The sequence below is a fragment of the Diadema setosum genome, chromosome 17 (assembly GCF_964275005.1).
Source record: "Diadema setosum chromosome 17, eeDiaSeto1, whole genome shotgun sequence".
Lineage (NCBI taxonomy): Eukaryota > Metazoa > Echinodermata > Echinoidea > Diadematoida > Diadematidae > Diadema > Diadema setosum.
Window position 1 is genome coordinate 3,783,866 of NC_092701.1, and position 16,430 is coordinate 3,800,295.

At 38.1% G+C, this 16,430-nt stretch overlaps 1 protein-coding gene across 1 annotated transcript in view; it reads left to right on the forward strand.

Moving 5' to 3' along the window:
• LOC140241068 (uncharacterized) overlaps window positions 1-16,136 on the forward strand; it is a 107,553-nt gene extending 91,417 nt beyond the window's left edge. Inside the window, exons 4-7 of the mRNA XM_072320837.1 lie at window positions 12,516-12,821; window positions 14,121-14,462; window positions 14,917-15,086; window positions 16,071-16,136. Of these exons, the coding sequence (XP_072176938.1) occupies window positions 12,516-12,821; window positions 14,121-14,462; window positions 14,917-15,086; window positions 16,071-16,136 (884 nt within the window). The remainder of the gene's footprint in view (window positions 1-12,515; window positions 12,822-14,120; window positions 14,463-14,916; window positions 15,087-16,070) is intronic.
• The last annotated feature ends 294 nt before the right edge of the window (window positions 16,137-16,430 follow it).

The window sequence follows — 16,430 nt, forward strand, 5'->3', positions numbered from 1 at the left end:
AGCAAGTCCAGTCAGGTATATGGGTCTCAAAGTGTATCATCTACCTATTTGCCCACAAACCGACACACACACGCACGTACACACACACACACACACACACACACACACACACACCCAAACACACACAAAACACAAACTAGCAATATTGTGTAGGAGTATCCTGTAGTTTGTTCGCACAGACAGATACTTCCACAGTGTTTATTTTTTTTAACCCCTCTGGTGTTGACGGAATAAAGGGAAACGTAGAAAATTATGTCAATAGGGCCTATACGTCCACAATGTAGTTCTTGTTTTTTTTAGGTGATCCGAGTATCCTCTCGGATCACCTATTGTATCTGTACGGATTCTTTCTTTCTTTCTTTCTTTCTTTCTTTCTTTCTTTATTTCTGGACAAAAGTTGTGCAGAGGTTAGCTCAGAAAGTGCATTGCCTATCAATGTCAAACTTATACCATATATGTATCATGTCGCAAAGACGACAGCGCAAGTAAAATCATAGTGATCAGTCAACCGTGACGTCACTATGACGTCATTATATGAAAACACATTTTCATTCATATCTCATTAATGGAATGGAATTTTTCAATCAAATTTACGTCACATATAGTTCAAGTCAAGCGCATTATACTCAAATTCTCAAAATTCATATTTATCTTAAAAACGTGCGCGTACGCGCGCGTTGAAATATTTGTATGCTCCAATCGAGCTCAAAATTTTTTTGCACACGTTTCAGACAATTTCGAGCAATTTTTGAAAAATTGAAAAATTAGGACGGACGTGTGCGCGCGCGCGCATATACGCACGCACAGCTCATATGCAATATAATTTTCCCGTTTTTTTACATTCATCGGATGTCTAAAATGTCAAGGAATGTTTCCACCAAGTTTCAAGTCAATCCGACTCAATATGACGCCATACGGGCCCGTCAAAGTTGAAATTCCGCGCGCGCGTCAATGGCGATATACAGTGCAACAATGCCAAAAAACTGCCAATTTTAAATCGGATTTTACTCGTCAGGATGGACGGTGACCCCCCATTTTCTTTACATATTCTGAAAGCTGATGAGTTGTACATGTCATTTCATGGGTTGGCAATGCTGGAAAAATGATTAAAATATATCAAATTTCTTAATAAAGTTAAAAAAGTAAATTTTCAAAATGACGTCATCAAATTTCAAGTTCATTCAAGCATATCTCACTTATTCTTTAGTTGATTTTCGTCCAAATTTCAATATACTGTAGCTTATTAAATGGTCTTTCAGATATATAATAACAACAATTTGATTGGATGACGGCATCACCTCGTAAAAAGGGATTAAAAGTAACATTGTTAAATTTGACCAGTTTACGTGTTATCTCTATGGGAGTGCAGTTTTTCTGGAAATGAAAACTGACATGACTATCTTTATCGAGCACTAGCTCACTTATGCTTCAGTGAATTTCTCCCATATTTTAGTATGTTGTAGCTGAGACTTTGGGCTATCGTGGGTGTGCCCTTTGTTTTTTCATACGGAGTCGGCATCATGCCCAAAAACTTGGTTGAAATTAAAGCTTATCTTCCATGTATTTTCATATTCCTTTCTTTCTGCAACTTTCTTTGCAATAACTCAAGAAAAACTAGAGATTGTAATTTGTCATCACTGACAAATTAAGGTGATCCGATTTTTTTTTAAATCAATGATTCGAGTCCTGATACTGCAAAGTCTCAGCTACAACATATTAAAATCTGAGAGAAATTCACCAAAGCATAAGTAAGATAGTGCTCGCTAAAGAGAGTCATGTCAATTTTCACATCTAAAAAATTCCCTCCCATAGAGATAACACGTCATAGCGAAGATAGAAAAAGAAGTAAATATGACCTTTGACCCCACTTTGCACAGACAAGATGGCATCTGAGCAAAAAGTAGTTATTTTATGAAATGATCCATGTAACATGGTCTTTGCGTGTGCAAAATATGGGAAAGATAGGACAGGTATTCACCAAGATACAAGATGAAACATTTATGACCTTTGACCCTAATTTACATACCCAAAATGTTGTCCGATCTAGTAGTTGTTATTTTATGAAATAATTTACGTGACATGAACTAAACATGTGCAAAACATGGGGGTGAACGGGCGTGTTTTTCTTGAGTTATTGCAAAGAAAGTTGCAGAAAAAAAGAAATATCTCAATACATAGAAGATAAGCTTTAATTCAACCAAGTTTTTTATCGTGTTCCCGACATTGTATGAAAAAATCATGGGCAACTTAACGATAGCGCAAAGTCTCAGCTACAACATATTAAAATCTGGGAGAAATTCACTTAGGGGTAAGTGAGCTAGTGCTCGATAAAGACAATCATGTCAATTTTCACATTTAAAAAAATTCCCTCCCATAGAGATAACACGTCATGACGAAGGTACAAAAAGAAGTACATATGACCTTTGACCTCAATTTGCACAGACAAGATGGCATCTGAGTAAAAAGTAGTTATTTTATGAAATGATTCTTGTAACATGGTCTTTGCGTGTGCAAAATATGGGAAAGATAGGACATGTATTCACTAAGATACCGGATGAAACACTTATGACCTTTGACCCTAATTTACATACCCAAGATGGTGTCTGATCAAGAAGTTGTTATTTTATGAAATAATTTACGTGACATGAACTACACATGTGCAAAATATGGAAGTGATAGAGGCCGTTTTTCTTGAGTTATTGCAAAGAAAGTTGCAGAAAGAAAGAAATATCTCAATACATTGAAGATAAGCCTGAATTTCAACCAAAATTTTTGACGTGATCCCGACATCGTATGAAAAAACTAAGGGCACACTTGCGGTAGCGCAAAGCCTCAGCTACAACATATTAAAATCTGGGCGAAATTTACCGAAGGGTAAGTGAGCTAGTGCTCGATAAAGACCGTCAGGTCAGTTTTCATTTCCAGAAAAACTGCACTCCCATAGAGATAACACGTAAACTGGTCAAATTTGACAAGATTAATTTCAATCCATTTTTACGAGGTAATACCGTTATCCAATCAAAATGTTGTAATTTTATGTTTGAAAGAAAATTAAATAAGCTACAACATACTTAAATCTGAGTGAAAATTGACAAAGGACTAGTGAGATATGCTTGAATGAACTTGAAATTTGATGACGTCATTTTGAAAATTTACTTTTTTTACTTTATTAAGGAATTTGATGTCTTTTAATCATTTTGTCAGCATTGCCACCCCATGAAATGACATGTACAACTCATCAGCTTTCACAATATGTAAAGAAAATGGGGGGTCACCGTCCATCCTGACGAGTAAAATCCGATTTAAAATTGACGGTTTTTTGGCATAGTTGCACTGTATATCGCCATTGACGCGCGCGCGGAATTTCAACTTTGACGGGCCCGTATGACGTCATATTGAGTCGGATTGACTTGAAACTTGGTAGAAATTTTCCTTGACATTTCAGACATCCGATTCATGTGAAAAAACGGGAAATTTCTATTGCATATGAGCTGTGCGTGCGTATATGCGCGCGCGCGTACGCGTCCGTCCGATTTTTTCAATTTTTCAAAAAATGCTCCAAATGGTCTGAAACGTGTGCAAAAAAAATTTTAGCTCGATTTGAGCATACACATATTTCAACGCGCGCGTACGCGCGCGTTTTGAGATAAAAATGAATTTTGAGAATATGAGTAGAATTCGCATGACTTGAAATATATGTGACGTAAATTTCATTGAAATATTCCATTCCATTAATGAGATATGCATGAAAATGTGTTTTCATATAATGACGTCATAGTGACGTCACGGTCGACTGATCACTATGATTTTACTTGCGCTGTCTTCTTTGCGACATGATACATATATGGTATAAGTTTGACATTGAGAGGCAATGCACTTTCTGAGCTAACCTCTGCACAACTTTTGTCCAGAAATAAACAATCAGTACAGATACAGAAGGTGATCCGAAGGATATTCGGATCACCTAACAAGCTCTATCAGCCCAATATTTTGCACATGTTTTAGTTTATGTCAAGTACATTATTTCATAAAATAACAACTACTTGATCGGGCACCTTCTTGGGTATGTAAATTAGGGTCAAAGGTCAAAAATGTTTTATCCTGTATCTTGGTGAATACATGTCTTATCTTTCCCATATTTTGCATACGTAAAGACCATGTTACAAGAATCATTTCACAAAATAACCACTTTTTGCTCAGACGCCATCTTGTCTGTGCAAAGTAGGGTCAAAAGTCATATGTACTTCTTTCTTTATCTTCATTATGACGTGTTATCTCTATGGGAGGGAATTTTTCTAGATGTGAAAATTGACATGATTGTCTTTATCGACGACTAGCTCAATTACCCTTCTGTGAATTTCTTCCAGATTTTAGTATGTTGTAGCCAATGTAATACTCTGTAAGTTTTGTTAATCAAAGTTTTAATCGGATGATGTCTTCACCACGTGAAAATGGATATAATGTAACCTTGTCAAATTTAACCAGTTTACGTGTTATCTCTATGGGAGGGAATTTTTCTGGAAATGAAAATTGACATGACGGTCTTTATCGAGCACTACCTCACTTACTCTTCTGTAAATTTCTCCCAGATTTTAGTATGTTGTAGCTGAGACTTTGGGCTATCATCAGTGATTCTCCATTTTTTTCATACGACGCCGAGATCACGTCAAAAAACTTGGTTGACATCAAACTTATCTTCGATGTATTGAGATATTTCTTTCTCTCTGCAACTTTCTTTGCAATAACTCAAGAAAAACAGCCCCTATCATCCCCATATTTTGCACATGTTTAGTTTATGTCACGTACATTATTTCATAAAATAACAACTACTTGATCAGACACCATCTTGGGTATGTAAATTAGGGTCAAAGGTCATAAATGTTTTAACCTGTATCTTGGTGAATACATGTCCTATCTTTCCCATATTTTGCACACGCAAAGGCCATGTTACAAGAATCATTTCACAAAATAACCACTTTTTGCTCAGATGCCATCTTGGCTGTGCAAAGTTGGGTCAATGGTCAAATATACTTCATTCTGTATCTTCGTTATAGTGTTTACCGAATTTGGTAACAAAGATAGCAGACCTGACTCTCTTTTCTAAATGAGAATCTAAATATCACACGTCCAATGTCTCTAAACACAGATGAAACCTATATGGTCATGCCTATTGCGATCAGGACTCGAATCATTGATTAAAAAAAAATTGGATCACCTAATTTGTCAGTCTTGACAAATTCCAAGTCTAGTTTAATATATACATTATTATAATGTATAATGTCAATACCGTGCCTGTGTGTTGTCCCCAGTCCTCCCCCCCCCCCCATTCCTAAAACCGAGAACCCCCTACAGTAATTCTTGGCACACCCTACAAAATCGTAAGGTTCGGCCATCGTCCCATACGTAGGCCTATACCACACACACACTCACACACACACACACACACACACACACACACACACACACCGTCACATACATAGACACGTACACGCGGCGTACACGCACAATTTTTTTTTACTTGTCCATGAAAATTTACCAACTTAGAAAGGAACGTAACAAAATTACCCAAATAACGGAAAGAAATACCTAGGCTTAATGTGCAAAATAATGTTGGTAAATTATATAGGGCGAATTTCTGCCCAAGCGTCAATTGCCCAACAAAAAATTCCCGACACGCAAAGGGAATGCGTCACTTACACAACGGCAGGGCAAAAAGTACCCAACTCTCCATTACCAATTCTGTTGGTAAATATTCGCCCAATATTGAAGTTAGCATAATTGCCCGATGTTGGTTTAATCACGTAAAAGCTCAATTGGGTGATAAATGCCCAGAATGATGATTTTTTTTTTTTTGGCCAACCAACAATTACCCAACTAAATTCACCCAACATTTTAAGAGTGTAGGGATAGCCTAACAATCCGGGTGCTAACAGATGAGACAAGTGCGAATGAACCTTAATGTGTAGATGCAGCGTGTATAATGATGAAGTTAGTATCAATTTGATCCCCACTCACCTCATTGAAAACTTTTTTGAGAGTGTTTCAATTTTATCAACAGTTTAGATAGCAATTTTACAAGAGGATGGGGTTGCAGAAAACAGTGAAACATGTCATTGAATTGTTGTCGTGAAATGTGTCGGTTACAGGGTTTGTATGTGAATTAAGAGAGTCAGCAAAATGATTACACAGTATTAGAGTGTAAGGCACTGCCCCAGAAAAAGACCATCGTACTATTCAAACCATTTGAGACCACATGCGTGTAATGCTATACAAATGATGCACAGGATAGAGTGCGTTAGTGTAGGCGTATAGTGCACTCTCGGGTATTTACAATGTAGTGCAACATACACTCGGCTTCGCCTCGTGCATGTTTCACAATTGTAAATACCCTCGAGTGAGCTACACCTCCACTAACGCCACGAAATAATCCTGTGCATCATTTGTTTTATAAAATGGGTCGAAAAAATCGAAAACTAACAGCATTTTTCAGCGTTTTTCACGTACCTTTGTGGGTCAAGACGTCCGAAGATGTTCGTCCCAAACATTTACGCACGTCGCGCTCGGAAATCCCGCACATACAGTATAAGTATGATGGGGGGTTGGGTTTCTGGACACTCAAGTTCCCGCATGAAAACTTTACCTTAAAGACTTGATATAGACTCCTCATATAGGCCTACTAGACAACATACTCTGAAAACGGCGTGAGAATTAACCTGCTAAATCGGTGAATTTGCCCTTCAAAGTGACTCCATGTACGCGTCCGGTCCCACAACGCTTGGTCTACTGTACTGTACAAAGTGTACGTAAGTAGAGTACTGTAGTATACGTACGCCACACAATGTTACTACAGTATGCACAAGGGAAGAAAGGCCGGCCGGCCGGCAGCCCGAACTAGAAGTTGTTTACAGGATTGACAGCGCGTATGCGCATGCATGCAATTCAAAGGAGTCGCCGCGCGCACAGACGATCGGCAATAGGATTTAACACGCAGTGCAATGGGACTAGAATAAAGGAAGCACACGTCACTCATTTCAGCGCTTCCTATTGGCTACATTCTTGAACCGATTTTATAAAACATTATATGCTTTTTTTTTTTTACTTTTTTTTATACAATGGTCATCGCATAATTATGTGGCCACAAGAATGAAACACGCGTCATATACTTTAAGAATAATGTCTATTATTGATCTTAACTGAACATAACTTACACTTTTCTATAGAATGTCTTTCGGAAATAATTATGGACAAATGTATGTTGCGATCATTTTTAAGAAATGTGCATTGAAATGTATTCTGTAAATCATAATAACTGTGATTGACATATGACATTATCGACTAAATCTTGGTTTGGATTTTTTTAATGAGCTTATCAAAGTCATCTGAAAGAAAATATCCCCCCCTCCAAAAAAAATATATATATGGATCGCCCGTATGATTGCTATGCTTGTTTCTAAAAACTAAAAAGCGTCGTTGACGGTATTGAGATCAACATAAATCAACTTGCATTTGCGCTGCACAAGGTCCTTTACGGTGTGCATGCCTTTGTGAGACATCATTCAGAAATCGACGTGCGTTTATACACGCAGGCACCGACGGCATGTGCACCCTGTATTCAACCATTGTGACACTGTGTGCCATTATACCTAGCACTTTAGACGACACTGAAGCGGCTAGAAGTATAATGGATGCAGCCGCGTACGACATGGAAAAATCCATCGGGAACTTTGACCCTGGATGGCTTTATGCCAAAAGAAAAAAGTCTTAATAATATGTGGAACAATAATGGGATACATTATAATAGAAGAATGCAGGAAATCTCTACTCACAAACGAAAATGCTATGGCAAATCGCATGATAATAAACTTGATTTGGAAGATTCTAGAAAAATCATTGGGCCTTAGAAATTTGTGGCAAGTACGCCTAACATAAGTAGGTATCGGAGTGAGTTGTAGTCAGTAGATGTCAGTAGTGTGTGTGTGTGTGTGGGGGGGGGGGTGTTTCCTCTAAAATTAAAAACACGGTCTGGTTACATTGTTTTGGGTAGATGCTCAAAGATTAACTCCTGCTTTCTTATGTTTTTGTATCTTGTTACTTTAATTAAGACCCGGTAACGTGGGGATATTATGAAGTGGTAAGACTGGTCCGGCTCTGATAATCTAACGTAGGTCAATAAGGTCATATTCATCCAGGGTAGCCTCGTTAGTATTGTCATTGCTCTGCCAGAGGACCCTGCCATTCTTATTCCCCTATTGTTGTCAGATAAACATTTATACACCTGTGTCGAGAGGGATAGTGTGGATAAAAAAGCATGTCTAAAAGGAAGTAAGCACTGAGCGGGATTCGAAATCGGGTCCTCCGATCGAAAGTCGGGAGCCTTATCCACTATGCCACAGCGCATCCACTATTTTAGAGAATCTCCGTATTAGAAAGTGTTGTTTACATTTTTGATAACTTATGTCTATGTTAAGTATACAGACACAGCCGAAGAATCTCGATTTGAGTCAATAGTTTTTGAAAAAGCATACGCATTCATACACATGTTATTCGCTGACATGTAGATGGCACGCGTTATTCTTGAGAAGAGGAAGTGTCTGGGGTATAAATTGTTTGGGCCCACCCTCAAAGGATTGTCTGTCAGACTGGCGTAGCGTATCATTGCGTGGGCATGATATAACGTCAAAACTCAGACTTCGCTTCTTTTTTTTCAGCCGCGTACTTAAGATTTCGTTGGCGGAGGCATAAAAAAGTTTCTTTTGAGCACCATTAAATGGTTCTCAACACTGTCACAATAGCGACACCTTTTTTGGAGTCCTTGAGAACCTTTTTAAATGGTGCCTGTCAGCACCTTTTAACATTGGTGCCCATTAGGACCTTTTCCAATGAAACGGTTCTCATGAACACCTTTTGAAAAGAGTCAAAAAGGTGCCCATGGGCACCTTTCAAATGGTACCCACAAGCACCACTTCATTGGGAAAAAGGTTCTAATGGGCACCTTTTGCAAAAGGTGCCGACAAGCACCATTTAAAAAAAGGTTCTCACGAGCACCAAAAAGGGTGTCGCTATAGTGACAGTGCTGAGAACCATTTAATAGTGCTGAAAAGAACCTTTTTTTTTTCTAAGAGTGTACAATAAACTTTCATTCGTGTTGTTTTAGGGTTACCTGGCCCCGCTGATTGATATCACTAATTGCGTGTTCAAATTGAACGACAAACCGAGTAGAAAATCATGATGTTTCAAAGCGTATGGCTATTCATGTTTAATGTTTCGTTCTAGGGTGTGCACTCGTAAATGATTCAAATGCTTCAAGTGCTTCCCTATGAAAATGGACTTCATGCAATATTCAAAATGCTCTCCTTATGTTTCATAGATACAAGCTAGCGTATTCCTGTCAATTTCAAATGTTCCCTTATTTGTTTTTTTTTTAATACAGTTTGTTTGTTTCTGTAAGTCATCATAATGATAATCTACCGATGACACAACTAAAAAAGTTGTCTTGTTCAACAACGATATTATTGTTGCTGTTATTCTTGCTCTTTCTTGATTGTTGAGTATTTCTGGAATTAAATCCATCATCATGTCAAGAGATAAATGCATTAATGAAATTCTAGCAGGTTCACCGACGTTTAGTTGATGTTCCACGTCCGACCATTCTGGGAGACCGAAGATGGTTTCAAGCTAGGATTAATATACGTTCAGTCAGGTTTAGAGGGCGTGTTTCGAAACATTAATCTAATACTGAGAAATAAAAAAAAATGTAAAAAGAATATTAGAACTATATGGATTTTCACTTTAAAAAAAGAAACAATCCTGAACAGCAGATTCTCTCCTTTTCTGCGCGGTGTTGTATGGGATACTGTAGTAGCTTTTCGGACCCACTCATATCGCGCCCAATGCACATGCCAGATATCATGCGTATGATACCTCAGTGTGAGCTTTTTGCATTGTATATTGTGATCATTTCCCTATCTCCGGTAGAGCTTGACTCTCTGAGCCGCCCATCCACACACAGCAGTGAGCTAACCCTGCTGGAAAGAAACCAGGGACCCACAATATAAGAAACACAGTGTAAACACAGTGGGGTATCTCTTCATACTGTTACATTCGGGCGTTTTAATAGTGTGAACACAATGTGAGTCATCGATTCACAAGGTGAAACAAAGCATTAGGAACACTCCGTGAAAACCACACCACAGTGTGAAATCATCTTCACACTGTTAAATTCGAGCGTTTTTACATAGTCGACTAAAGGAACACACTGTGAACATTCTGTGAAAACACTTTGGGGCACTCTTGCTTCTCACTCCCTTTTCCATAAAACTGAGCAGCAGTAATCTATTCAAAAGTTGCGTAACAAAATCACTTGTAGTGGTAGGTTTGCAAACGTTGTGATGAAAAGATTTGACAATATTTTCGGCAAAGTTGAAGGAAACGCTTCATGTGCAGGTAAATATCCCTCACACTATATCAGACTCAACCAGTTATAATCAACAGGGAAGTGAGCGGGTCCAAGTTGACCCATTTTTTTTTTTTTTCGGTTGGAGTCGATAGCTAAACAAACGGGGTTTGCCTTTACAAACCAGCGATATCCACATTGCTCGCAGCCTATGACTGAGAGCATAAACTCTCCCTTATCTCATTTCTTGCAATGCATGTACAATTGAAACTAAAATGAAGCGCATTTCACACGTTACACATAGCATAATAATGACTTAGCCTGATACGTCATCGTAACGAAGTGGTAAGAAAGAAGGTAAAGGGGGAAAAAGGAAAGGAGAATTATGAACTTGGGGTGAAAGTCATGGGTTTGTCATAAATGCCTTAACAAATACCCAAGGCTTGCACTTCGGGATCACTTGATTTAATTGGAAGGAGTTGATTAATACAGGAAGGAAAATAGCCACAGGTGTTAAATCAAAAGTGTATAGTAAACTGAACCTGATAATCAGCGAGGAGAAAAGGTTTCCATTTTTACGTCCTTTATTGTCCATGTAGAATACTGGCTTGAAGTGAATTCCAAATAACGGGACCAAAATGGTGAATCGATATTGAATGGATGTCTGGGTCAATTTTCTAATTATGGTGGAATTTGTCTGTCGGGTCGTATAACTATGTACATTTTCGTTCAAACAACGCATTTAAGGCAAGTGGGAAGCTAGTGGGGAAATACCTATGTATTTGTGAAGGAAGCACCATGCATGACGTCGCAATATTCGTCGGCTGCGAGAATCCACTAAGAAAATGTTAGGGCTTTAAAAAAAAAACATAACCCCCCCCCCCCCACAAACAACAACAACAACAACAACAACAAACAAACAAAACAAAAACATACACACACACACACACACACACAGTCACACACCATCACAAAAACAACTTCAAGAAAACATGAAATAGAGGGCTAGATTTATCATCCACACTCACACATAACGGTATTTCCTTGATGTAGTACATTAGGGTGTACTATAATTACTTGAATGAGCAGGGTATTTGCGGCACACTGTATTTGAAGTCTGCAATAGCCAACCTTAGCACACAAGGAGTTGAGATCATCAGTGTTTTTTTTTTTCATGCTTACATTATAACAAACTATTTAAAGTTGTTCTAATAACAGGCATTCGAGTAAAGACTGGCAAGCGAGTCAACGGGAGACCTCTCATTTAATTGAGACTATCTCAAATAGCACCATTTCCATAAGCCCTGTGAACTTTTAATAAGAAGAGTGGTAAGATAATCAATAGTATTTATATTCCATGCCCGAATCTGTAACATTTCGAAACTTCTATAAATATTTTGCGTCCTAACATATACATCGAGTGTTTTCTTCGATATCACGCCTTTTCAGGACACACACACAAACACACACGTGCACATCAACAACAACACATTTCAGTCGGAACATTATGTTTATAACCATGAGGATACAACGATTTCATTTCCTGATATTTGGCTTGATACCAGCTTGGCACAAATACCTGCAGACACATTTTTTTTTTTTTTTTAGCATTACATCATTCCTGAACTGGTTATTCTGATAGAAGCTCTTGAATTATAATTTGTGTTGTGATCATCCTCGGTAAGAACAGGGTAAGTTTTTATTCCTTTCACGCATTGGTCGTATTTTTTTTTACACTTCTAGCATAATGATTTACGAATATAGACGAGAGAAGACTAAATATGTATGGGAGTTAAGTATAACGTTTTCAGATAAGTACTAGACGTAGTGTTTAACAGAATTTTGGCGTCCAGTCATTACAGTTATCTGCCATTGCCATTCTTCGCTCAGATGCCACTTCGGTCAGATTACAAGAATAATGCTGTATTCACGGCTTCTCTGAAAAACAGCCTTACTTAATATCTGATCGAGGGCATCTTATCCGTGATTATGTAATATACAAACACACAAACAAACAAACAAACAAACAAATGACTGGAAGAACTTCCGAAGAGCATACATTATTCATTCATTTTAACGGTGACACGCGTTCTTTACTCACTTTTCAATCGTCTAGCCTCAGCGGTAGGCACTGCCCCCAACGTTCGGGGATGGAAAGGGGAGGACATCCGACTGAGATGTGACATCCAGGAGGAGCCTCTCACTGTGTTCTGGTCCAAGGAGAGTGAATCAGATCAGGAGCCGCCGACGATCAAGGCTGCTTTCTTTGGTGGAAACTTTGAGAGCAGGGGGGAACGGTTCGACATAGACAAAAACTTCAGCCTCGTCATTACCACCTTGGAGGTTGCTGATGAGGGTCTTTATCATTGTGACGTGGTGCTAACGAATCGCGATGACTTTACGAATTCTACTTTCTTGACGGTTGATTGTGAGATATGTGTTGTTTTTATCACACTCTTTGCAGAGGCGTGGATTTTTCAAGGGAAGGAGTTGAATGAAAATTTCAAGCCAGAAATGAGAACCGTCATACAATACTTGCCGATAAAATTTCAACAAAGATACCCACGCCCCCCCCCCCCCCCCCCCACCAATCCATCTCACTCTTGCCTATCTGAACAACCATGACAATAACTTTCGGTTATTCGAGTATTTCGGTTAGACATAATATGGGTAATGAAATGATTGAAGTGTAAAACAACGATGCACAATTTACTGCAGTTCTCTATTCGTAATTAAGGTGGCTAAATTCGCTCTTACGGTATATTAATATGCAAAGGAGCAGGTCAGAGAAATAAGTGATCGGTGAGTTAATTTCATGAACCAATAATGGAACTTTCGTCTCATGCGGAGTAGGTGATGTTCTTTTTGGAAAACGCAAATGTGTTTTATGTTTACTGTCTTGTTTTTCTGTCCTCTCCACGAACGAAGGAGGGCATGAATGACTGATGTAGTCCTCAAAACAGAAACGAAATTCAATACGCCAAAAAAATGATACGAAACACAATATTGTCTTGCCTGTAATGCAATCCATTCTACACCATAGTGACGACTGCAAAACACACGATAATATGTTACATTGAAGAGAACAATCTCACACCATGTGTAGGTAAAGAAGAAAAGAGATACACGATTTTGTCAAATTGATGTCCAGTAAAGAATAGACAGTGGTTAAAAGGATGCTATAGTTCTTGCGTAGAACATTATTCAGTTTTTGACTTTTGGGAGATAATGATAAAGAGGATACACTTAAAAGAAATTGAAACTTTATTTGTGACACGCCTTTTGTGAGGACGACTTTATTTTAGTCTGTTCTCGGCTCAGCCATTTACAGAACGATGTTTCATCAAATGAACTTTTTAATTCCTCTTATAAGTGTATGCCCTTTATTCTTTCACATTTCTAACCAAGATCTTAATCCCCATCTCAACGAAAACTACACCACCCTTTAACTTCAATTCCATTCTCGCCTTTTGTAAGACTTGTGAAAGTGCAGCAGAGTATGATTATGATGAGGAGACTGAAGGCAATCTAAGCTTGGCAACTATTGCGATCGCTATACATTGTGCGTGCACATTGTTATGTGTAAGCGGAGGTCTGTCATGTATGTATATATTTATGCTTTATTTCATTCTATATTTGTTACATTTTGTGTCTTCAATGTCTGTTCTAGATTCCCTCGTAAGGTAACAAAATCATATCGTTTTAATACTATTCATTCTTTTCAAAGCAATGGCGTCAAAACATGTTATTGAGGAATGCGTCAATGAGAGGCAATCCAATAGAAGCCGGTGCGCATTCCAAACTTCCTCCAACAATCCTTCCATTAACCTAACGTGTGTCGTCAGTGAATTCAAGCCTAACATATCAATGTCATGGTCCAAGGAGACAGGGGTGATACTTAACTCGACAGTTTCGCAACAGACGACACTATCTGACGACACATACGAGAGGTTCGAGGCAATTACTGTGTTTGTGCATGACGGAACAGAAGAAACCTTTATATGCGTGGCTACCGGTGATCCTCTTAATGGAATCTCGACAGCTGAAGTCACCGTCCTGTCTCTATCAGGTTTGGTGAAAACTTACCAATATTTTGTGTTTCGTCATGAAATCATGATCATGAATATAGAGTTTGGTACTGATGAACAGTCATGGCATAAAATGACTATAAAAGCACTCAAAATATCTCTTGTAACAAACATTCTTATTAGAAATTGTTGTGGGGAAGATCAATCTGATTACATAATTTTGAGCAAACATTTGTTGAGTCACTCAATCATGGAAGGATCTTTTTCAATATTGCAGACTAATACATGGGAAATACTTTCAAAGTGAGATAAAGAGTGAGCCCACTCCTTTTATATAGTGATTTTTCTGAATAAAATGCCAAAATACGTATGACGGTTGGATCCATACAATCGAATACTTCTTTGGCAATACAAAAGATGTGAAATTTTGCCTTCAAATTCTAGTCATGGAAGAAAGGTGTTTCAAATAACAAGTATACTTATTTCGAATTTCAGAAAAACACGGTAATTCGGCTCTCGTCCTCGGTCTAGCAATTGGTGTTCCTGTTGCCCTAGCCATCCTATTTCTCCTTGGTGGAATCTTTCTGCAAAGATATCATCCTGAATACCTACCGCGGAAAGGTGTGGAAATTGACAGACCTGCTAACCAATTTAATAAAATCGAAGTGAATAACACTTGATTTGCCTTAGGTTAAAGGGGTGGTGTAGTATTAGTGGAGATGGGAATTGGACTTTAAACTTTACCAAGAAACCACTAATGCTCACCATTCTAAAAGGAATTCAAAGTTGATTAGATAAAGATAAGTTTTAAAATAACTGATACGTCCAAATACAAAGGACAACAAAGTAAAAAAACAAACGATCCCAATAAACATTTGGTCTAATCTTTCAATAGGATTGTTCTGTTTTGGATATTTAGCCATTAGAAACCAGTTTTCATCAAATAAACGTTGAATCCTTTCTAGAATCACATGCTTGTTCATATTTCATTACAAGTTTCTCATTATCTCATAAAGGATTTTACAAACCTGAAGTTAAGTCTCAACCAAACCTTTACGATGCCGTCAAGACCCATTGAAAAAGTGGGTTGTAGTCACTGTATCATCTCCCTTTCGTTACTGATATTCGCCCCTTTTCAGTACAAATAACGCTAGTCAGTCAGTTTTGTATCAACATCTGTACCATCATAGTATATCCACATCATGAAATAAATTTAACTATAAATAAAAAAAAAAACATAAAATTTAGCATAAAATAGAATGCAACTGTTAATGTTACTTTTTATTACGGTGGTGAATTTTGAGGCGCTCGACAGATACTATCACGTATGTGACTACGGGAGACAACAATGGACTCATATATTATGGCTTTGATTGAAAGAATGCAGATGATTAATATCCTCACACATATTGTCTGCCCTGTCACGTCCCCTTTGATATGTTAATTAAATATATAATTTTCTTTATTAAAAGTGTACACCAGAGAATAGCGCTAAAGCCCATTTTGTTAGGTTTTCAGCAAATGACGTGGCACCTTGCTTTGCGCCCCCCCCCCCCACTCCGAATTCCTGGATCCGCCCCTACCCATACACACTGGGGTTTGATTTCTGTTGATGCTCTCGTCGTTGTTTGTGTTGTTGTGACCCACAGGATGTAGCTGGAATTCCTGCTGGGGACAAGCCAGAACACATCCATCTGACGGGGAAGGATTGGTGATGGGTATGAGATACTCTAAGTTTTTGGATAAAAACAAAATAAAAAAGGGGGACATTGGCTCTGGAATTTCAGGTAACAAACACAGCAAATTGTTATTCGTTAAGAAGCTCATTCATAATCATCTCTAGATTGCAATATGTAAAAACGAAAAATAAATTACAATCGTTAAGCACAGAAGTCGAGAAGAAGTGTATTAGTTCTGTCTGTGTGTGTGTTTTTTTGTGTGCTGCTGCTGCTTTTTTTTTTAAGGTAGAAGTGTATTCCGTTATACTCAATTCTTTTTTACTAGCAAAC